The sequence below is a fragment of the Tupaia chinensis genome, unplaced genomic scaffold (genome assembly GCF_000334495.1).
Source record: "Tupaia chinensis unplaced genomic scaffold, TupChi_1.0 Scaffold000252_1, whole genome shotgun sequence".
Lineage (NCBI taxonomy): Eukaryota > Metazoa > Chordata > Mammalia > Scandentia > Tupaiidae > Tupaia > Tupaia belangeri.
This window is the reverse complement of record NW_006159732.1, coordinates 2,730,312-2,754,555: the sequence shown is the minus strand read 5'-3', so window position 1 is coordinate 2,754,555 and position 24,244 is coordinate 2,730,312. Positions and strand designations below refer to the sequence as shown.

General features: G+C 37.5%; 1 protein-coding gene across 1 annotated transcript in view; it reads left to right on the top strand.

Moving 5' to 3' along the window:
- Positions 1-24,244, top strand: part of RCAN2 (regulator of calcineurin 2) — a 304,665-nt gene that overhangs the window by 10,586 nt on the left and 269,835 nt on the right. The window contains exon 2 of the mRNA XM_006149077.3: positions 15,164-15,390. Within this exon, the coding sequence (XP_006149139.1) occupies positions 15,166-15,390 (225 nt within the window). The 5' untranslated portion in view covers positions 15,164-15,165. The remainder of the gene's footprint in view (positions 1-15,163; positions 15,391-24,244) is intronic.

Below are 24,244 nucleotides of genomic sequence, written 5' to 3'. Positions count from 1 at the left end.
AAAACAGTTACAGACGGAGAGATGAGTAGTCAAACATGTAATTGGCTGTCAGATTAACATGTGCAAGCAAGTGATTTTAGCAAATGCTAACATTTCATGAGAGATTATGCAACAGTGTCTGTGATCTGGACTAAATTTCTTTCTTTTTTAAATTTTTTTAGTTTCCAAGGAGTGCATGTGGTTACCAGTCAGAGATAAAAGATAGGGAGAAAGCAAAAGGGAGAGAGAAGGGGAAAATAAATCTCATCACAATAGGGCATGGTCATCCACACACTATCCTCCATCCCATTGGGATTTTGGGCATGTGCACATATGTGTCCAGCATCTTTTTCAAGTCACTGAGACCTGGACTCCAACTGTGCAGTGGGTCATATAGGATCCAGCTCTCTTAACCACTGCGGTATACCTACCCTTGTCTAAATTCGTTTGGACTTTGCAATAGTCTCAATTTATAGTTGTGAAAACCGAGGCTTAGCAAGTGAAATTAACTTGCCTAAAAATCACATAGTAAATGTGTTATTTTATTTATATATTTTATTTATATATATAAAATATACATGTGTATATATATGTACGTATATGTATGTGTGTGTGTGTGTGTGTGTGTGTATTCAAATCTAGACTCCAGAGCCAAATACAACTATCAGTTCTTCTCCCAACTGACAGCAAAGACTGAGAAGCTGAATCCTGGCCTGTCTTATTTTTAAAGCTCTTGTATTTCACACTGTGGAAGCACAGTCTCTTCTAAACAGCTGAAAAATAGAGCACTTAGTGGAAATTTGGAAGATTTTTTTTTTCTTTTTGGAGAGGTTTTTGGTATAGGGCGTGTGTACTCGCCAGAAAGACAGAGAGATAGAAAGTGAGAAATCACCCCCCACCCCCCAGGGGTGTTGGCCATGCTGCAATCCCTTCTTCTCCATTCTCCTCCATTCTCTTCCTGGGATCTTGGGCATGCATGCACACACGCCCAGTGTTAGTTTAAGCCACTGGGTCTGGGACTCCAACCATGGTCTACTACATGGGAATCCAGCGACATAGCCATTATGTCAACTGCTGGTCTCAAAAAAATTTGGAAGATTTTTGAGTGGGGAGGGAAAGGAAGAAGAATGCTAAGGAAAGTGACATTTAATGTATGTAACAACTCCATGAAGTCAGTACCGTTATGGAGTCACACTGTATATAGTGATCAGGGATGTTCAGTGACATATTCAAGATCACAAAGCCAGAAAGTAGCAATGCCAGGATTCAGACCCAACAGACCAACTCCAGTGTCTTCATTTTAGCATTATACTCCATTGCCTCACGTAAAAACAGACCATGACTCTGGGAAGAAAAGAACGGCTGTGTCATGTGACAGACAATTATAGAGTTGCTCTGTTGAGAACTGAGCTGATCAATACTAATAATAGTTAACATTTATTGCACACTCAGGGTGCATCCCAGTCATTGCTCTAAATGTCTCACATGTAGTAGCTATTAAATCTTCAAAACAGCACTGCTAAGCAAACACTTCTGTTATCCCTATTCTATAAGTGAGAAAATTGAATAGAGATTGTCTTGCCCAGAGTCACCCAGCTTGCATGTTAGAAAGCTAAGTCATATTTAGAACTCCTTGAATTCCACTGAATTCAAGAAAAGTCAGAGGTTATCTTCTAAGTGTAAGGTCCTGTTTAGCAGCTGCAGGGGTTAGACAGGTGGGTCGGACACCCCTTTTGAACTCAACATTGAATGAAAGGTAATAAAATACAAGTGTAAAGAGAGGCCAAAGTAAGTGTCCTAAGAGGTACAGTCAGACGTGAGACTAGCAGTCAGGCTCAGAGGGGATATGAAGGCAGTGATCCTCAAGTGGCTTTCAAGCTAGGTACAATGTTGATTGGCGGGGCTGGAGTGTAGCAACAGAAAGGCTTAGACTTGAGAAAAGCTTGAGTCATTGGTCAAAACTGCATAGCTGTGTATAAGATTGCTACAGATGAAACCCCTAGAACAAAGTAGACTCTCATTCGTTGTTCACTACTGCTGCTCTTGTTATTATCATTATTGACAGAGCTGAAATTGGATGCTGGTGTGATTTTTTTTTAGCACTGATGAGGCAGTAAATAAATTCAGATAAGAAGGCTAGCATCTTGTGGATATCCTGGTTTGCTGGGCTGAAGAACAATTTGATTAGATAGATCCTAGGGAGTTTTAGAAGACTTTTTTTTTTTTAATGTGGAAATGACATGAACATTTAGCCATACTTAAGGGGGAAAAATAGCATGCTTTACAGTAGGCACTGAGATAGGGATATTTCTGTCTCTCTTCCTCTTTTGTCTCCCCCTTTTATTAAAAAGATCTTACCTTCAAGTTGTTCATTATCTGTTAATCTTCTCCAAGGGACTGTAACCTGCCTCCTTGGCCTCCTAGTGAGCTCTGACCAGCTCTCTACTCCCCAGGCAGTCTTTTTTCCTTTGCTATTAGGAGTTCTGAATAACTCAGCCCCTTCTTGGCTGGATTTTTCTCAAAGCTGCAGTCTCTCTCATGCCCTGCTTTGTTTTTCCTTTGCACCCTCTCCCCAGCACTCCATGCCCCTTCTGAAAGCTGAAGGTGAAAAATGGATAAATCTTACTTGGGCTACCATGGCAACCTTCACCTGCTTTGCTGCTCACTTTTGAAGTGTTGTCCTCCTGTGAAAAGTTATTTTGCATATAATTGCCTGACTCATCCAGAGGCTTTGGACTTTCTCTAAGCTTATTCTAAGCAATAATGTGGTCCTTCTGCCTCCAGGTGGGGTTCCTGTGGCATCCTTCATAGTGGTGGGGACATCCTCTACAACCTGGAGAGATGCTAACTTTTCCTTCACCCTTTTGTTCCTAAGAAAAATGCATTCAGAGATGGTGAATCTTTGTTTGTTTGTTTTTCCTCTCTACTATTTACTGTCACATACAATGAGATGGACATTTCAATATTTTAAATCAACAGACTTTCAGTATTTGGATAACTTATGTTTTTCATTTTTTTAGATTATTATTATTATTATTTAGTCTCATTATTTTTTTAAACATTCAATCACTGTGTATCATATGGCTTATATAAAGAATTTACTCAACATGAAATATTTCTCAGGCCAGTCCAGTTGCGGATACTATCCATACTATCATAAATAGGTAATGAACCATTTTTGTGTCCCACACATGTCATACCTCTCTTACTATCCTTCTCTATACTCTTCCCTTCTCCTTCCGGTCCTTCCACACTGTCTTCAGCATCCATAACTATTTTCACTGCTTTTATGCCCTCCAGTATTTTGACTTCTACCATAAAGTACGGATAGTCGGTATATATTAAGTGGATACATACAATGGCTTTCTTTCCTATTCTTGCCTTCTTCACTCCGCCCTAGATCCTTTCCTATCCTGGCTTGCTTCACTCAGTCATAGATCCTCCATATTTGACCACTTTCTCTCAAATGCTAGGGTCTTGTTATTTCTTATGGCTGAGTAGATACTGAATCTTCAAGTATGTTATACAAACCCTGACTTGAGCTGTCAATTTACAAATGACCCAACTTTAAATTTCTAAATGTTAAAGTCTGTTGGGGGCCGACCTCAACTGGCGGCTTTTTTTTCACTTTCCCTGTCTTTCTCTCTCTGTCCCTCTCTGATCAAATTAAAAATAAATCAATGAAGATAAATAAAATAATTTAAAAAGTAAAAAAATAAAAGTTTAAGATCTATTGAAATTAACCCATGGACCATTTAGACTGATACCCATTTATGTCTTCATTTGGTCACGGGAAGTCTCTTTCTACCTTTCTCTACTGGGCCTAAGGCTGACCCATTCGCTCCATATCAGTGGCTCCTTCATCTGCTGGTTTCCGGTTGGGCTTGACCAGTGGGAAGTACAAAGAAAGAGAGTAAGATAGGATACTTTTTCCTCTGGCATCCTCTTAATGGTGCTATTTAGATCAAGACGCCTCTTAATGAAAGATCTGTCAGGGGGCCCTCTCCACATTTCCCTCTTCTCTGTGGATTCTCCAGAATCTCCTCTGGATCTGGAAGCCCCATACCTCTTTTCATCGCATTCAGGCCTAGGACTGGTGCTAGCCCACCATAATTTTGCACTATCTGTTATGGTTTCCATGTACTCTGACCACAGCTTTGCAAATGGTCCCTTCATTAATTTCTTTTCAAATGATCCGGTTGAGCTTACTACTTGTTCCCTGATGTGATGTTGCCTAAAACAGTAACCGAACTTCTTCAGTTTTGGGGGTGTACACCAATATTGTTTCATTTTTTTAAGAACTAACTCAGAAGTTCGTTATAGGTATTCTTTTTAAAAAATAGATATTTTCTATCTTTAAGAGCATCTCTCTCACCCTTGCACTCCCCTTAAAATTAAAGACATTGTTTCCACTATCTGACTTTCTTGTAATGTAAGTGTTTGAAACGTGATTTCTTTCTTTCTCTTTCTTTCTTTCTTTCTTTCTTTGGGCGGGGGGGAGAGGTTTTTGCTATAGGGCATGTGCGTTCACCAGAAAGACACAGAGAGACAGAGAGATAGAATGTGAGAAATCACCCCCCAGGGGGGATGGCCATGCCACAATCTCTTTTCCTCCACTCTCGACTCGCGATCTTGGGCACGTATGCACACGCGCCCAGCGTGAGCTTAAGCCACCAGGTCTGGATATTGAACCACGGTCGGCTACATGGGAGTTCAGTGACATAGCTATTATGCTAACTGCTCGTCCCTGAAATGCGATTTCTTGATGCTGTCAGTTAAGTCTGTGGGAATGGAGTCAGATACCCTTTCTGCTTGTTTCATCTGATTCTGGATAAATTTAAGAGTCGTCTTTCCTCTTTTACTATGTCCATTGGAAAAATACACAGAATCTGCAAATCCTTCGGGAGACCATGAGCATTAAAGCCCTCCAAGTTTATAGACATCATGATGGACACATTTGTAATCCAATCTCTACTGTAGACTCTAGTGCAAAGGGAGATACAAACTATTTACTTTTTTTCTTTTTTTAAACTTCATAAAAATTGATAATCTGCTGCCACCTTGGGGCATTCAGTTAATTGATTTATTGTCCAGTGGGAGCTCCCAGGTAGAGCAGTGGTTCCAGAAGGTGTCCTGAAGGGAACATGAATAAGGAATGTAGATAATTTCATTTGAAAACCATGAGCTGAAACCTGCATGCTCTTGATTCTTTCAAGACCACCCCAAATGGTATCAAGAATAGCTTGAGGTTCACACAGCTCAGCAGGTGTGAAAACTCTGCAGCTGAATTAAATAGGTCCCATTATATTTCAGAAAGAGCCCTTAATGGGTTTCTATGGAGCACAGCCTAAGAATATCATGTTTCTCCTTTGTATCTCAGGATGTCTGTCATGGTTTGTTGTTACTAATATTACACTTCAGTCTCCCTGTAAGATGGGCAAAAATGAGCAAAAGGCTTATCTTAGCCCTAAGAGGAGCTAGGCATTAAAATACAAAAAAGTAAATCAAAAGAACCTCACCTACAGAGCCAGATCAAAAAGAAAGTCAGTTATGACTTCATTGTTCAATTATTGTTATTATTCATATAAAATTTTTCTAAGGATCTAATTTTGTCTCAGATATAATTAGAGAAATTTTAATTTTAGAGCTGAAGGAATCTTAAACACTGAAAGCTTTAGGTTTCTAGTTTTTAAAAAAATTGAACTGGGGATGAGCAGATGGTGCAATGGTTATACCATTACACAGTTGGAGTCTTGGATTGGACGGCTTAAAACTCATGCCAGGCACATGTGTGAGCATGCCCAAAATTCCAAGAGGAGAATAGAGGAGAAAGAATGGCATTGTGGCCATTCCCCCTGGGGGTGATTTCTCATTTTCTGTCTCTCTGGCAAGTGTGCACGCCCTATAGCAAAAATCACTCTCTCAAAAAAAAATTGAGCTGGATTTATTTAAACTTATATTTAACTTAAAAATAGCTATAACGCATTTTTTTTAGTGTGCAACATTTTTAAATTGCCATTGGTCTGTGCACTTAACAGAGAGAGGAGAGAGGAGAGAGAAGTTACCACCTAATGGGGTGTTGTCACATGCAATCTTTTCTCCTCCATTCCTCTGTCCAGTAGGGTTGTGTGCCTGCATGCATACATGTCAGGCGTGTTTATCAAGCCACTGGGGCCAGAATTCAATGGCCATGGGGATCTGGCTCTCTTAACCCCTAGGCTATGAGGCTGGCCTTCTACTACTTATTAATGTAAAATTTCATCCCCATTTTTTAAAAGTTTGATTTATTTCTTCCAAGAGTAAGAGAGACAGAGGAAATGGGAGAGAGAGAGAAAGAGTGAGACAGCATCATTAATAGGGTCTCAATGCCACAACTCACCCTCAATTTCTAGTCAGTCCTGATTCACAGGCAAGCACGTGCCTACATACTTAGGGACACTTTTGGTCTTGAACTGAGAGCCCTACCACATGGAATTGCCTCCCAAAGCATTGCATTTTACTGCTGTGCCGCAGTCTTTTCTCAGTTTGTATCAGTATTCCACCTGACACCATCATCTTTAAGTTCTTCCAATCTAACAAATCTTCCAGAACCCATTTACTTGTTTTGCAATTAAAATTGAACCTGAAGTCCAAATGAATTATTCATTAATTGTTTCCATTTATCCTAGTTCCTTATTTGTCTTCCTCAGTAGATCATAGCATGAAATTGAAGTATATATTTTTATGTGTTACCCTATTGCAGAAAGTTTTATATTCCTGTTCTTAATTTTAAGAGCAAGTGAGATGAAACTTTAACATTCTTTTTGACTAAAAACAATAAATAAATGAACTTAATTTGTTTTTTTGTATGGCTTGCATATTTTTCTCCTTTTCTCATGATTTCTTCTCTTTAGAATTATTTATTTATTATTTTAAATTTCATTTATTTATTTTACATTTATTCACTGTATATTATTGCAGCATACAAAATAATTTTTCCCATCCAGAATATTCTGTATATTGACTCAATCAGAGATATTACTAGTTTGAGGGGCCAGCAGGTGGCATAGCAGTTACGTCACTGAATTCCCAAATGGCTGATCGTGGTTTGAGTCCCAGACCCAGTGACTTGAAACTCCCTCCAGGCATGTGTGTGTGCGTGCCCAAAATCCTGGGAGGAGAATGAAGGAGAAGGGATTGACACATGGCCAAACCCCATGTTTGGGGAATGATTTCTCACTTTCCCTCTCACTGTTTCTCTCTCTTCCTTTCTCAGGTGAGCTCACGTGCCTTAAGGCAAAACCTATTTAAAAAAAAAGATATTACTAGTTTTAGTAACAGGAAGAGGAAAAATATAAGCAGGTTGAATTATAAGCCTCCAAAGGAAAGGTTTAAATAATGGAGAAAATTTTTGTTAAAGGTACTAAGTTCAAATTTTTTGAGCACCTTTAAGCTTATAGACATACCTGTTTTCTTGTGCATTGTCTTCTAATTATAGTAATAAAAATCTCAATATGAGAAGAGACCTTAAAGGAGCCAACTACCTCCTTGTTCACTGAATTCCCTCTATAATATCCCGCTATGTAGATAGAACCTGCGATATGGAGCTTCCTCACTGGATATTACCAGTATAAAGAGCTTACTAAGACATAAGGCAGGACATTCTATTTTAATCCATATTTTTTAAAGATCCATGACTCTGTTGCTCCTTAAAGGAACAGGGAACAAAATTTGATAAAACAAAAGAGTTTATTTTTTTTGGAGAGGTTTTTGCTATAGGGCGCGTGCGCTCGCCAGACAGACAGAGAGAGACAGAGAGATAGAAAGCAGGAAATCACCCCCCAGGGGGGATGGCCACGCCGCCCTGCAGCTTGAGAAACACACTGGGTGCATGTATGCGAGTGCCCAAAATCCTGAGAAGGGAATGGAAGAGAGGGGATAGCCATCCTCCTAAGAGATCCTTTCTCTTTCCTCTTCACTCTTTTTCTGTCTCTCTCCAGAGAGCACACTTGCCTATAGCAAATTTTTTTTAAAAAAGAGTCATAGGGAACCAGCAGTTAGCGTAATGGCTATGTTGCTGGATTCCCATAGTCGACTGCGGTTCATGTCCTGGACCCGGTGGCTTAGAACTCACGCCGGGTGCGTGTGCATGCATGCCCAAGATCCCAAGAGGAGAATGGAGGAGAAGGGATTGCAGCGTGACCATGCCCCCTGGGGGGTGATTTCTCGCTTTCTGTCTCTCTGTCTCTGTCTGTCTGGCGAGTGCACGTGCCCTATAGTGAAAAAACCTCTCAAAAAAATAAAGAGTCATAACCTAGGTGATACAGATTTACATAGCCTTGACTCACAAGATTTAGACAAGTTTTAAAGGCAAAACCTGCAAATGAGAAGGGGTATTACATCAGATGTTTGCCAAGAATTTAGACTGGTCTATGCAAGATAACAGAATGTCATATAGAATGGGGATTAAACAACTTGGAGAGTGTAGTCAAATGCTTTCCTAGGATACAGGTAGAGAAGGGAAGCATGACAACTCCATCCTAAGCTTCAGAGTCAGTGTGTTTTTGTAATACAACACAAGGTGGGGTGATAGGTGATTTGGAGGGGTTACAACATTTACTTGGGAAAATTATAGATTTAGCAGAGTTTAAAGTTCAGAAACAGGTGAGACGTAACTGTAGTCCAGGTTCTCGAGCTTTCTTGGCCAAGAGTGTTTTCAAACGGTGCTGCAAACCATCTTATTTTATTTTGTAGTCCCTGCTATTAAATTAAATGTTTTCTCCTTGATTCAAATTCTGCTCCCTCAGTGACATACACAGAATCTGATTTCCTTTTTCAGAATTGGAAGGCAACTGTAATTTTACTAAAGATATTTCCTGTTCTTCCAAGTGCTATTTCTTCTTGTGCCATTTTCTCTTAGAAGGATGATATAGAGCTCCTCTATAAAAATGGGAAATTCATTTGGAAAGAATTTCAGTGTTTCTATAGTAGGCCATGCCCATAATGGGTCCTGATGTTCTCTTCATGTTGAGGGGACTCAAGATGAGATCATTATCAGCTCACTCCTTCCAGGTGACATTTATTTATAGGTCACACTTCATACTATTGAGTGGTTGTCCTTGTCAAGACCCCTACTTTTATATCCCGTTTAAGGCTTTTTAGAGTGGAATTCTATGGACAAATACATAACTCCCCATTCTCATGAGATATATTCCATTTTCCTTCTTCTCTTTTCTTTACATTTTTTCTTTCTTTGTTTCATTTCTTTTTCTTTTTTTTCTTTGAGAGATATTTTTGCTATAGGGCACATGCACTTACCAAGAGACAGAGAGACAGAAAGTGAGAAATCACCCCATCCCAGGGTCAATTCAACGACCCTGCCACAGTCCCTTCTCCTCCATTCTCCTCTCAAGACCTTGGGACACATGCACATGAACCCAGCATGAATTTAAGCCACCTGGTCCAGGACTCAAATTATGGTAGACTACATGGGAGTCCAGTGATGTAACCATTACCCCAAGGTAGATTTATTTTTTTAGGATTCTGTGGTTCAGAAATCTGAATCTTATGTCCATTCATAACTCAGTGATAATAATGATATCCAACAGAACTAGATGTCTCTCAGAGGTCTCTTCCTCTAGTTTTAACCATATCATACAAATGTTTCTTAAGAATGAAATTAGGGAGTTTGGGAAAGATTAAGCTCTTTCATGGGAAAACAGCAATGTCTCTTTAATAGATGAGGGGAAGGCATTTTATTCACTATTCATACCAAACATTTATTCAGTGGGTACTTCGATGTTGAACAGGTATCTGCACTTTCGGTGGCTAGACTTCAGAGTAGGATGCATGTTGTCTTAATTTTAGGTCTTTTAATCTTTAACTAATAAAAACTCTCAGGTTATTTGAAGATCTTGATGAAAGTTATTTTCACGTGTACATTTCATTTTTGCAAAGTAATGAAATAGTTGCAAATCCTCCTCATTTCGGGATTCCTCCTCTATTAAAATGAGTGAATTCAATGATTTATATTTCCATTCTCACTAACTTTGTAATATTTTTTTAATAAACTGTCATTTTGCAGTTGGTGGTATTGGGCGGTAGGGGCAGGTTTTTTTTTTTTTTTTAATTACTTTCTTTGGGTCTTGTATGTATGTTTCCCTCTTAATGGGGTCTCCAACCAGATTCATATCAAATATTCAAACAAGACTGCTAGTTGTTTCTCATTGTTATGATATGGACTTAACCCTCATGGACATACCCTGAAAATTTGTAATTCTTTTACACACATAACAGTTGTTACCAACCACTCTGTAGTGCCAGATTCCTCTAGTAATAATAGCTTTTATCCACATAATATGTTGGAGGCTTCAGTAGACCTGTAAGGTAGACAAGGGCCAAGGTATTTATTTTGCCGACAGAAAAACCCCACGACCCAGAAGACCCCCTACTACAGCAAAGGACCATACCACGGCACTCCCCTGCAGCTCCTTTTGGTCTATTATAAAGATTTATCTTGGGACCAGCAGTTAGCATAATGGCTATGTCTCTGGACTCCCATGTAGTCAACCGCGGTTCAAGTCCTGGACCTGGCGTCTTAAACTCACGCCATTTGAATGCATGCCCAAGATCCCGAAAGGAGAATGGAGGAGAAGGGATTGTGGCATGACCATCCCCCCTTGGGGGTGATTTCTCGCTTTCTGTCTCTCTGTCTCTTTCTGTCTTTCTGGCGAGCGCATGTGCCCTGTAGCAAAAAACGCTCCAAAAAAAAAAATTTAACTTTTCTGCATCTAAATAAGTTTCAAGATTCTTTCATGGAATGGTTTATATTTTTATAATGAATAGTAGTTTTTCTTTTCCAGATTCATGCAGTGGTAGAAATTTATGTTTTCCAAATGTCAAAGAGGAGAGAGAAGAATAGCTAAATTAATTATGACAGATCCATACACTGGGATAGGATATGGCTATTAAAATTAATGTTTTCAAAAAATAGATAATGACACAGTAGGGAACTGCTCTTAATTACATTAATGTTGTGAGAAAGAAGTTAGCTACTCAACACTAAGATCCCTGATTTTGTTTAAAATTTTTACATGTGAAAAATTACTGGAACTAAATATACCAAAATGTTTCTCAGAATAGCATACTTTTATTCTTTATACCTTTCTGAATTTTCCGTGTCTTTGTCTGTGAATTCATATAATCAAAAAACATAAATGTTGTTTTTGTTATATTTCATATTTTTAAAAAATTAGTTGTAGGAATCCTTTGAGTGATTCTTGCTACCTTTCATTTATAAAAACATACTTCATCAATTAGCCTTTAGTTTAAATGAAAGAATTGTTTATATTATTAGTTTATACATTTGAAATAAGTAGTGTGTGACTGGTGTGTACATTTTAAGTTGGTCATTATAATCCATTTTCTTGTCTGTTTCCTTAAACTGACTCCTCTTTACATGCTTCATTAATTTAGCCAAATATCATTTTCAGGTCTGTCTTTATTTAGCTGCAGATACATGGAGGAAAATAATTCAGTCTCTGCTCTCAAGATATAGCAATGTGGGAGACCAAGTGATGGCACAGTGGTGAAATGACTTTGCAACACTGACCGAAATGGGAAACTTCTGGGTTCAGGTTGAAAGGCATCTCTGAATACACTGGGCATATTCATGCCCATGAGCCAGTGTGGACTGGGGGTAGGAATTGGCAGTTGCAACAAAACTATTGGGGGGTGTATGTCTCCCTCATAAAATAAAAATAGTAAATAAATAAGCTTTAAAAGAAAAAGAAAAAAATATCAGTCTGCACCTAGCCACAGTGGTATCCACATGGGAGGCCCTGGCTCAATTCCCAGTCCAACCTAAAGGCCAACAGGTGGTATTCACTTCTTATCCCAGCGAATAGGGAGACTAAAGCAGGAGGATCATGAGCTTGAGACTGACTTTGGCAACATAGGGTGAAACCCTGTCTGAAAAAGAGCTGAGGATGGTGATGTGTACCTGTATAAGGGAGGCCAAGGTAGGAGAGTTGCAACAGTGAGACATTACCTAAAAAAAAAAAAAAAAAAAAAAGAAAAAAGAAATACCAGAGTGGGTTGAGACATACACCAGTAAAGCAATAGTCATAGTGGAGAATGATTTCAAGAGAAAAGACTGTGTTGGGTGTTCAGGGAGCTCAGAGGGGAAGCATCATGGTCCTGGGCAGTGGGTGAGGCTGAGAAGCCCTTCGGAAGAGTTGCCTCTAAGCTGAAGGCAGCTCTGCTCTTTTGGATGACCAGCCTTAGCTTCAGAAATAAGGATAACACGCAGATCTTCTCATGTTTGCAAACAGTGTCTGCCTCATAGTTTTTCTTCTTTTCTTCTTCTTCTTCTTTTTTTTTTTTTAATAAGAGTTAAGAGGTTTGAAAATAATTTTAAAAAGACAAACCTGCTAACCTGTTAACTTGGGCTGTGGGGCCTTTATGTTTCCTTATCAGGTGGTTCTTTCACTCTGTAATCTTCAGTTTCCCTGTGTTTCTGTTTGTTTACATTTACTAAGGGTTAGTAGTGAGGCTAAAGCATAATGGCCATGCTCTGAGATTATCAGTGATATCAATTTGTAGAATTTCACACTACATATCCCTTTGTGTGGTGGTTAATACTGATTTAGATCACTTCTTCCATTCCTGTTGATTCCCCTGCTTCCCCTTATTCTGCTGAGAGAGATAGGTAGATGTCTGTTTATTCATTTTATAAGGATAAACTGAGTCATGGGATTATCATTTGACTTTCCCAAATTATGAGAGTAAGTAATGGAGCTGGAAACAGAAATTAGGATGCTTTTGTTCAAAGCTCTGGCTGCTGAAATATTTCTCCATATAAGCAGAAGAGTTGTTTGCCAAAAATGCATTCGCCCTTTAAATCTTTAGTGAAAGTAATGAGCTTAAAATAAAGTCTTTGGAAGATAATCATATTGCTATAGCTCAGAAGAGAAGTTAAGGCAATTTGACTAGATTAAAATGAGTCCTGAGTGAGGTTTAATATTAGGTCTGTTTAATCAATTTGTTCAGCAATTGATTTTAGTTTCTTTTTGAAAAAAGTAATAATAGAAACATTCTCACAACGTATCTAAACACATTTGGGGATGAGTTTTGATTCATTTAAAAATTTTCAAATAGGGGCAGCAAGTGGCATGGTGGTTAAGGTGCTGGATCCCGCATGACCAACTCTGTGGTTTGAGTCTGAACCTGGCTGTTCCGTGCATGCACATGTGCCCAAAATCCCAAGAGGAGAATAGAGAAGAATGGATTGTGGTCATGGCCATCTTCCCTTTGGAGTGATTTCTCTCTTTCCTCTTCTCTCTTTCTCAGTAGAGTGCACATACCCAGAGTACTAATGATTTTAATAGTTAAAAAAATTACTGAGAACATCAAAATACTTATTTTTCAATGTATTAAAAGAATATCTTTTGATAATGAAGTTGGAATAATCAAGTAGCATGAAATACAGATATTAAGTATCAATTGTAATTCAGTTTTAATCCTGTCCTCATTTGAGAAAAAAAACATTTTTAAATGATTTCTGTCATAGGGTTTCTTTCAAAAGTTTCTGTCAAGACAATTATAGGCAGAAACCCCCATATCTTGCCTGGGCTCCTGAATTTGTTGTCTACCTAAACTTCGTTATGACAGATAGGTTTTATGGTCCCTGTCTTAATGTTCTTTAACTCTGTGGTTTTGTGATTCAGAGACTGAAGAGATGGAGTTTATGAATACGATTGAGCGGGCACATCATAACTGTCAGTCTTCCCTCTGTAAGCATGGTTCAATTATTTCACCTTCCGGGCCTTCAACTACTGAGCTTTGAGCAGAGTTGTACTATACATGTGAAAATAGAAATAGATACAAAAGAATAAAGTAGATATCATCCTTGAGTATATGGGGAGACTGACTAAATCCACTGAATTATGTACCAATATCAAAAAATAGAAAAACTCTGGGACCAGCAGTTGGAGTAATGGCTATGTTGCTGGACTCCCATGTAGTCGACTGAGGTTCAAGTCCCAGACCCGGTGGCTTAAACTCATGCCAGACACGTGTGTGTGTGTGTGTGCCCAAGATCTCAAGGGGAGAATAGAGAAGAATGGATTGTGGTGTGGCCATCCCCCCTGGGGGAGTGATTTCTCGCTTTCTGTCTTTCTGTCTCTCTCTGTCTTTCTGGCAAGCTCATGCGCCGTATTGCAAAAACCTCTCCCTCCCCTCCCCCCCCCAAAAAAAGAAAGAAAAACTCTGCAGTTGGGTTAAATTATGAATGTAAGGGGTGAGAAAGAATAGGAGATTGAACCCAGATAGATGAAGTTAATGCCGGAAAGCTTCATGGGAACTAGGAGGGAGGGAGAACTATGTACCATGGAACAACCCAGATAGTACTGGTTTTTCAAGATAGGGATCTGGTTCTTGAATGTCTTGAAGTAATTATTCTAAGCAAAAGAGAAGATTTATGTGGAGTGTGTGTCTGTGTTATTGTGGGTAAAATATTAACAGGGTTAATCAGGATTCAGGAGAGGATAATGTAGGTCATATTTCCTTACATGTAGGCTTTCTGTAATTTCAAGCTGCTTTATTTTTATGGTAGGAGAGTGAACTGTAGTGCCTGTCTCCCTGAGATTGAATCCTAGCCTTGCCATTCTGTTATTGACCTTGTTAAAGTTACTTAATTGCTTTGTTCCTCTGTTTTCCCATCTGCAAAATAAAATAGTATTGGTATTAGCCTCACAGACTATTGTCGAGATTAAATACATTAATGCATGTAAGTCGTTCAGAACAGTGTCTAGAAAAGGGAGTAATAAGCTATACATGGATTGTAATTTGGTTTTTGCAACAAAATAAAACTTGTACTTTATTTTTCTATGAACTTTTCGAAGGCCCCTCATACATGATAGGCATTAATAGTAGAAGCAATGGTAGTCTCTAATCCCTATCCTTTGATTGTTTTTGACCATAGCACTGGCTGGGTTCCTGCCCAGAAGCAGACATACGTGGGAAGTTCTGATTCAGAGAACAACAGGATTCTGTGAATTTGCTGCGTCTTTTCCCTTTCAGTGACCACTGTCTCTCTTCCTAATCATATGTCCCTACTCTGTTCCAGACGGTTCTAAACTGAGACCTGAAAAACGTTTCATGGAATTTCTTCTATTCTAACACACTTCTGTCTTTGTGTCTTCAGGAATGAGGGGAGAATCCTACTTCATTGGAATGAGGAGCCCCGGGCAGCAGGGCCATATCCCAGAAGATGGAGGACTTTTCTTACTGTGCTGCATAGACAGAGACTGGGCTGTCACTCGGTGTTTTGCAGAAGAAGCCTTCCAAGCAATCACTGACTTCAATGACCTCCCCAACTCGTTGTTTGCGTGCAATGTTCACCAGTCAGTGTTCGAAGGAGAAGACGGCAAGGTAAGAAGTCCCATCTTTCCCTGAAACATGAGGAGAAGTGGCATTATTTCAGCATACTCCCATTGCTCATTTTTGGTTGCTGTTTCGAAGTTTTGGAAAATGTTTAGTTGGTTCTATTTTTGGCATGTGTAGCAGAATGAGAAAAGTCTGTTCTATTATCAGCTCACTTTGGAGGTACACTTGACAAGGTTGTAGATGAGCCTGTGTTGAATGAAATCTTCTTTTTCTTTGTTTTTTTTTGTTTTCTTTTTGTTAAATTTATTTTATACATGCAATCACTATATAAAATAAATTTTAAAAAAAAAGAAAAAAGTTCTCTGCAACTCGTAGGTCTATCTAACAAAATAAGTGATGTTAAGAATATGGATTTTTAGGAGATACCCCTTGAGCTAGGAAGCAGATGTCTTAAATTTCTAAGAGTTTTATTTTCCCCTCATTTGCCAAAACCACAATTGCCTTTTCAAAATAGCATAAGCTTTCTTTCACACCTACCCCTCCTGCAGTTTGATTAATGTTCTAAAAATAGCTTCCTAAACTGTGACCTAAGTTCTGCAGCAGTTTTTAGAGAAGGTAAATTGGTTGGCCATCTGAGTCCTTTGTTCACTGACACTGTGGTAGGTGGTGATTCTGTGCATGTGTTAAAACAATTTAAAAGACCACAGTAACCTCTTGATTTGAAATGCTTGGGAAATGAGGTTGTCTCTGTCTAAGCCTTTTCTGGCTTCCTGTTTTAAGAAACAAATTTAATTTAGTACAAATATCCTTGGAAATCGCAGTAAATATTCTGATTGGAGATCTTTCTAAAGTTCATTTTGGCTTTTACTGACCTTTTAAATAGAGTATGTGAATGAATCAAACCCTGCTTTGTGAATGTGGATTCCTAATGGGAAATACGCATTGTTATACTATGTGGTAAAATAAAGATGACATATTTTGAGGAAAAGATTTTTTTTTTTAAGTAAGTGGCTCTTTATGACATGTGAGAGTAGGATTTATGGTTATTGTTTCACAAGCTTTAGCTCTTTCTGTGAATTGCTGAAGTCCAAACTTTGTTGTCTGAGTGCAGTTACTGGAGGTATGATTTCTGGATTTTATTGATTTGGTCACAGTCCTCATGGCCACAGAAAAAAAACTATCCCAGAGGATGAGGAAATATTTTAAACCATTTCAAGATATTTTTATAGCAATATTATTTTTGAATTGAACAATTTGAAATGACGGGCTGAAAGAACTGCAAATGTGAGGACTTACATGTGATTAGAACCGTCGATGCTGTGATCACCAGTCTATTTACAGTAGGAGACTGATACATGTCAGTGTCTTTGAAAAAAACTAGGAATTTTGTTTTTGGATTATAACCAGGTTTTAATATAGATTATAATTTACTTGGGGCAAATAATTTCCTCAGAAGTACACCTGCTATAAACTATGAAACAAGGGCCCATATTTTGTCATTATAGCATCTATTTATCTCAATCTCACAATTAGAAATATTTTTCTTAGTGGTTTAATGGGGTTTTGATTCTCATCTGATTAAATACTTCCTAGTCTATCGACATAGTAAGACCTAGGAAGGTGCTAATCTCATTAAGGAGTATTGCTCAAGGAGGCCAATCAACTGGACCAGATTGGGAGGCATGGAAAGACAGAGGCTTAGGGAGAGTTAACAGGATTCTCCCCGCATCTATTTTGACGTTTTGATCTGCAATTGAATGACCGATAACAAAATATTCCTGTTTAACTTGTACACAAAGTTGGTGCATAAAAGCTTGAGAAATAGCATTTGGATTTTAAAATGACCTTGATAAAACAGTGAGGCAAAATAAATAAGATTTAGTTAGATGAAACTAATTTTAAATTATTTAGATCACATTTTTATAGCTAAGGAAATGAATTTTAACGTTGGCCAGTGTCTACATAATTATACTTATTAAATCAAACAGAAAGTCTACCTTGGCGTGATTTTTATAGTCCTAATTTGTAAAGAGTCTGTAGGGTATCGCATAATCTGATTTAATCAAATATACCCAGGTTAAGGACAACAAAGCAAGATAATCAGCTACCACATGAGTTGACAATAGCCAGGAGGCATGATCTAGGAAAAAGATGATTGGGGAACCTCAGGGCACCTCATTTTCACTGCCACATGTTTCTTTTCAAGACCTAGCACTATTATAAACAATCTTACCTCGACCTCCATTCCCCCCCACCCCCGCTATCTTAATAAAATCGCTTATCATGTCCTCCATTCCCTCAGGATATTCTCTCCACAACACTCAGATTTCATGGCTCTGAGGCAGGAGGTCTGATGCTGGTTATTTTTCTCAAAGGGTGGACTTTTTAAATATTGTGCCAGGTTGGTGAGGAGCTATTTTTAGGCCAAGGTAGAAGAGGCCAGAAGTCTTTCTAGCACTCCTTGTATTTGCCATGGCAGAGCTGGCCATAGTAATTATTTTTATGTTTGGCTTTGGGAAGGTACATTCAACAGCCGGAAGCTATCAGGGAGATGAGACATTAGAAATGACGCTTAGCATTCATTTCAGAGGTCCAGGTGGGTAGGTGATTACATATCTAACTTGTTTTGACAGAGACTTTTCTTTTTTTGGCACAGCCTGCTTTTAAATCATTGTATCTTAATATTAAAGTGAGTTTTACCTCTTTCTTGCAATTATTATGAAGTGTGTGTTTTAACTTTGTTTGGCTTTCTCGCTGTTGTAAATGAGTCTTGCTGCCATATGCTCTTTAATTTCCTACATGTTTGAGACGCCTTTCCTTAGCCCTTTTACTTTTCGAGGTAATTTGGAGAGGGCTGAATTAGATTGCTCATAATTTAGGTAATACTACAGATTATGATATTTTGGTTAAATTTTTCTGATTTAGCAAAGTGGTAAGTATTCTGACGTGATCGTTTCTGCTAGCTTATTTAAATTCTAAGTTCCAACACCTACATTACATTTTTTAAACAGCTTTGTGAGGGCAATGATATTCACTCCAATTTTCAGTTAGGCAGAATTCTGTAAGATTGTATTTTGATTTGATGCTTTTGTGATGCGTGAGCACATACTTCTGTGTGGCTTGTTGTGGTCCAGATGGTTGAGATTTGTTTATATAACACAAAGGAGAACCAGAGCTGGAGGAAATTGGCATCTGAAACCAATAAATGCAGATTGCTGTTTGCATGCTATGCTTAAAGTATAAATATTTTTGTATGAAACACATTTAGATCAGGCATTTCATAGAATTCAACACTTCGAAGTTATTAGGGTTCATTTCCCTTCGCAGTACTTTCCTGGGCTAGCCTTTCTCAATCCAACTAGGCTGCAGAAGGCATCTTGAAAGAAGTGAGGCTGGGGGTGGGGGCGTGTTCTTCAAACTGCCCTGCATCTGTGCGAAAGATAGAGCAGGGACTGTGGAATACAACATTGACACACTGACTGTTGAAGAAGAACAATGAAACAACTATGGGACATTTAGCTAAATTCAATTGAATAAGGAGATGCCCAAAAGATGACTTTGTAATGGCCTCCAGAAAATATGAATCAACTCTGTTTAATAATAATAACGGTAAGGCAGCAGCTCATACCTAATTAGCAGGGCCAGCAGGTGGCATGGTGGTTGAGATGCTGGACTCCCATGTGGCTGACCATGGTTTGGGTCCTGAACCTGGCAGCTTGCTTTCTCACTTTCCCTTTCTCTCTCTGCTCAAATAAAAGATAATAATAATAAATTAAATTAAATAAATAATTCTTAAAAAAAATTCTAATTAGCATTGTAAGGTGCAGGTACTTTTTCAAGTGCTTTGTAAACCATGAGAGAGGTGTCTTTCTACCTCTCTACCTTAAGGGCACAATTCCAGATTGTATTCCCTAGACTGTACTGGTTAATTATGCCAAATACATAAGCAGAAGTGACACAGTATTTAATGACCAATATAAAATCCTGAAGAATGTTCTTTTCCTTTTGTTAGGGAAACTAGCATTGCACCAGGTAGTGCCTGGTTAGGCAATTTGGATCCCAGGATAAGGACAATGTTGATATAGGGCAGAGTTCAACCAACCCATGATGAACATGCAATACAACAAGAAAAAACGAGCAAACAAATAACTTTTGTTACTTTAGACCACTGGGATCTGGAGTTTGTTACTAGAGTATAACAGTCCATCTAGATTGACACAGAAAGTATCATTGTTCCCATTTTTCTGGATGAAAACTCTGAAGTACAGAGTTTGCTCCTATGGTCTTACTGCTAGAGGTGCCTGATTTGGCCTTCAAACCTGGGCTGCTAAGCTACAGACTCCATGCTCTTAAACGTTATGTAATGATGCCTCTTTATATACAAATATTTATTGAAAACAAGTCTTATACTTGGCTCTGGGGATGCAATAGAGAGAAAAATAGACATAAATACATTGAAGTTATAATCTACCAATCAAAATCAATTCAAAATAAGCAAACGAATAATAAACATAATAAATGTTCACAGTAATGACAAATTAAAAGGGCATTTAACATAGTTTCAACTGTATTTTATTGCCTTCACACACACACAGACACACTCACACAAACATAGGTACAAGTTGTTTTTTCTAAGTTTGTTTTGTTTTGTTTTTTAAATAGGGGATCCTTTCTGCCAACCATTAGAGTATATTCTAGCAGAATGGGCATGAGGTCAGAGACCTGGCTCTACAGGTCTCTTAGTTTTTGTGTTTATCATAAATGGATCATCTCAATGCATTGTGAGTGACTAAAGGTACACACTTTTATTCAACATGGCCAGTAAATATGAACCAATCCCTTCTTCTGGAACTCAGCTGAGGAAACAGTGATTTAGTATAACATCAATGGCATTATGAGGGCATACGAAAGGATTTTCAAGACCAAATCTGATTATTTGTGGCTTTTACTTTATTCCATGTAAGATTCGCCCCCACTCTAATTTGTGGGGGATTGAATGTTCAGTTTATACTTTACAACTGCAAGTCAATAATCCCTTATCTGTAGTACTGAAATCTGAAAATCTCTTAAAACTGAGACTTTTTTTCATGATCTATTTTGAAATAAAACCTCGCTTGACCTAGTTGATTCAAAATCTGACCTCAACTGATGAGAAGCTTCTTGCAGTTTCTTTATAGAAATATTCCTGCATTTAATTGCCAGGAGCTGCCCTAAATGTTGTTGGGGCATTACACAAAATGTGGCATATGCACTAGATTGCATTTCCAAATCCCAAAGTTTGGAATCTCATATATCAGGCTCCAAGGGTTTCAGACAGTAGGCTATAAATCTGTAAAATATTATATAAAAATGAACCTATTGGCCCAGCCTCAGTGGCGTAACAGCAACACAAAGCTCTGCAATGCTGGAAAGCATATGGAAGATGGGGGTTCAGTTCCCAGGTTGATCTGTTCCTATCAGGTACATGCATGTAAATGCCCATAATACTGGCTGGCTAAGAAAGGATAGGGGAAGGATTGCAGCATGAGACCTTGTTGAGGGTGCTTACTTTCTCCGTCTTCTCTCATGAAAAGAAGTAAACCTAAAAAAATTAACTTATCCTGCATTTTAGAAAAGGAACAAATTCATCACTGAATCTTAAAGTCCATCAGGATGAGTAATTAAATGTATTTTGTCCATAAGATGATGATACCAGTTTTTTTTTTTTTTTACTTTTTAAACAGTTAAATAATATTTAAATGAAAACTAAAATTTGCATATATTTCCAGTATGCTACATGATGTTTCAAAATATGTGCACATTATGGAATGGCTTGAAACTAATTAACACCTCATATACTTAAAATTTTTTGTGGGGAGAATAATTTAAGTATACATTCTTAGGAATTTTCAAAAATCAATATGTTGTTATTAACTATAATCACAATGAGGTACAATAGCTCTCTTAAACTAATTTAATTTCTCTTCACTAACTAAAATTTTGTATCTTTTGACCAACATCTCCTCACTCTACTCCCACCCTCACCCCTAGTACAGCATTATACCCTGTTTCTATAAGTTTGATTTTTTTTAAGATTCACATTTAAATGCAATCATGCGGTATTTATCTTTTGCCTGGCACATTTCACTTAATTTGATGTCCCCAGGTTCTTACATGTTGTCACAAATGACAAGATTTTCTTCTTTTTTTAAAGCTGAATAGTATTACATTCTGTATATATACTCTATTTACTCATTTGTTGATGGGTACTTAGGTTGATTTTTTTACCTTGGCAATTGTGAATAATTCAAAAAACATGAGAGTGCAGTTCTCTCTTTGGCCTACTGATTTCATATCCTTTGGATGGATACCCAGTGTTGGGGTTACTGGACCAAATAATAGTTCTAGTTTTCATTATTTTGTTTGTTTTATGCCAGAGGGAGAGAGAAGGGGAAAAGTGAGTGACGGTGAGCGCTAGAACATGAGTGAAAGAGAGAGTGAGGACTCCAACAAGCCCTGCTCACATGAAATATTTATTTTTCTCAAATTCTTCATCCTTTTCAAATCCTGGGCATGCACAGGTACACATGGTATAAAACTGACAGGGATGAGACTCAAACTCTGGTGGGCCATGTGAGATCCAGTTTCCTCTGTGCACTGCTAACTGCTACGCTATTGAGCCAGATCTATTTTTTTAAATTTTTTTTCAGAAACCTCCATATTTTATTTCATAATGGCAATACCAATTTTCATTCACACCAAGAGTGAGCAAGGTTTTCCCTTGAATCTTCAACACTTGTTATCTTTCATCTTTCTGATAATAGCTTATCTAACAAGAATGAGGTAATGTCTCACGGTGGTTTTAATTTTTATTTCCCTAATTACTAGTTATATAGAGGGTTTTTTCCCCACCAAGTCTGTTGATAATTTGTATGTCCTTTTTTGAAATATATAATCAAGGGACCAGCAGTCAGTGTAATGGCTGTGTCACTGGACTCCCATGTAGTCAGCCGTGGTTCACATCCCGGACCTGGTGGCTTAAACTCACGCTGGGCGCGTGTGCGTGCGTGCCCAAGATCCCGAGAGGAGAATGGAAGAGAAGGGATTGCGGCGTGGCCATCCCGCCTGGGGGGTGATTTCTCGCTTTCTATCTCTCGGTCTCTCTCTGTCTTTCTGGCGAGTGCACATGCCCTATAGCGAGAACCTCTCGAATTAAAAAAAAATATATATATATATACATATAGAATCAAGTTCTTTAGCCATTTAAAAACTGAGTTATTAGTTCTCTGCTATTAACTTGTTTTAATTTCTTATGTATTTTAGATATTACCCCTAATCAGATTTATGGCTTTTTAATATTTTTTCTCATTTTCACTCTGATAGTTGCCTTTGTCATGCAGAAATTTTTTAGTTTGATGTGATTCCATTTGTCTGGTTTTGCTTTTGTTGCTTTTAGGATTATAGCTAAAAATATTATTGCCCAGATTATTGTCATGGAATTTTCTATATGGTTTCATCTAGTGGTTTTACAGTTTTGCGTCTTACTTTTAAATCTACAATCTATTTTGAATTTATTATTGTATATGGTGTGAGATGAGAGTCTAATTTTATTCTTCTGCATGTAGATATCCAGTTGCCCCAACATCATATACTGAGGATACTGTCTCTTCCCTATTATGTGATTTTGACACCTTTGTCAAAAGTCAACTGGCCGTAAATGTTTGGATATATTGGGATATATTTTTGGACCCTCCATTCTATTCAATTGATCCATTATGCCTATATTTAATGCCAGGATCATGCTGTTTTTATCACTATAACTTTGTAGTATATTTTGAAGTCAGATAGTGTTTGCTACCAGCTTTATTCTTTTTGCTCAAGATTGCTTTATCTGCCCGGGTCTTTTGTAGTTTTATATAAATTTTAGGATTTTTTTTCTATTTCTGTGAAAAATGTCATTGAAATTTGTATATGGATTGCACTGAATCTGTAAATTGCTTTGGGTAGTATGGACATTTAAATGATATTAATTCTTCCAACTTATGATCATGGAATTGCTTTCCTTATTATATCTTCTTAAATTTATTTGATCATCATTTTAGAGGTTTCATTATACAGTCCTTTTATCTCTTCAGTTAAATTTATTTCTAAATATTTAATGTCCTAAATGTTATAAATAGGATGCTCTAAAATTTCTTTTTTAGATAATTCATTGTTAGTATGTAGAAATGCTATTAATTTTGTTTATTGGTTTTGTATCCTACAACTTTACTAAACTCACTTATTAGCTGTAAAAGGTTTGTGTGTGTGTGTGTGTGTGTGTGTGTGTAATGTTTGGAGTTTTCTACACACAAGTTATATCATATCATCTGTAAACAGGGACAGTTTAACATCTTCTTTTCCAATTTGCATATATTTTATTTTATTTTTTCTCTTTCCTGATTGCTCTGTCTAGGACTTCCATACTATGTTAAATAGAAGTGGCAAAAGTGGACATTTTTGTCTCATAAATCTTAGAGGAACATCTTTCAACTTTTCACTGTTAAGTGTGATGTTAGCTGTAGATTTGTATGTAATACTTGAACGTTATTTGTACATTCATTCTATACCTAATTTGAGAATTTTTATCATGAAAGACTTAAATTTTGTTAAATGTTTCCTCTGCATCTATTGAAATGACTATTTTTTTGTTAATTCTGTTAATGCAGTATACCACATTTATAGATTTGCATCTGTTGAATCATCCTTATATCCCAGAGGTAGATCTCACTTGATCATGTTGAGTGAACCTCTTAATGTGTCATTGAATTTGGTTTGCTCATATTTTGTTTAAAATTTTTAATTTCTGTTCATTAGGGATATTATATATATATTATATAACATATCATAAATATAACATATAATATGTTATATATAATAT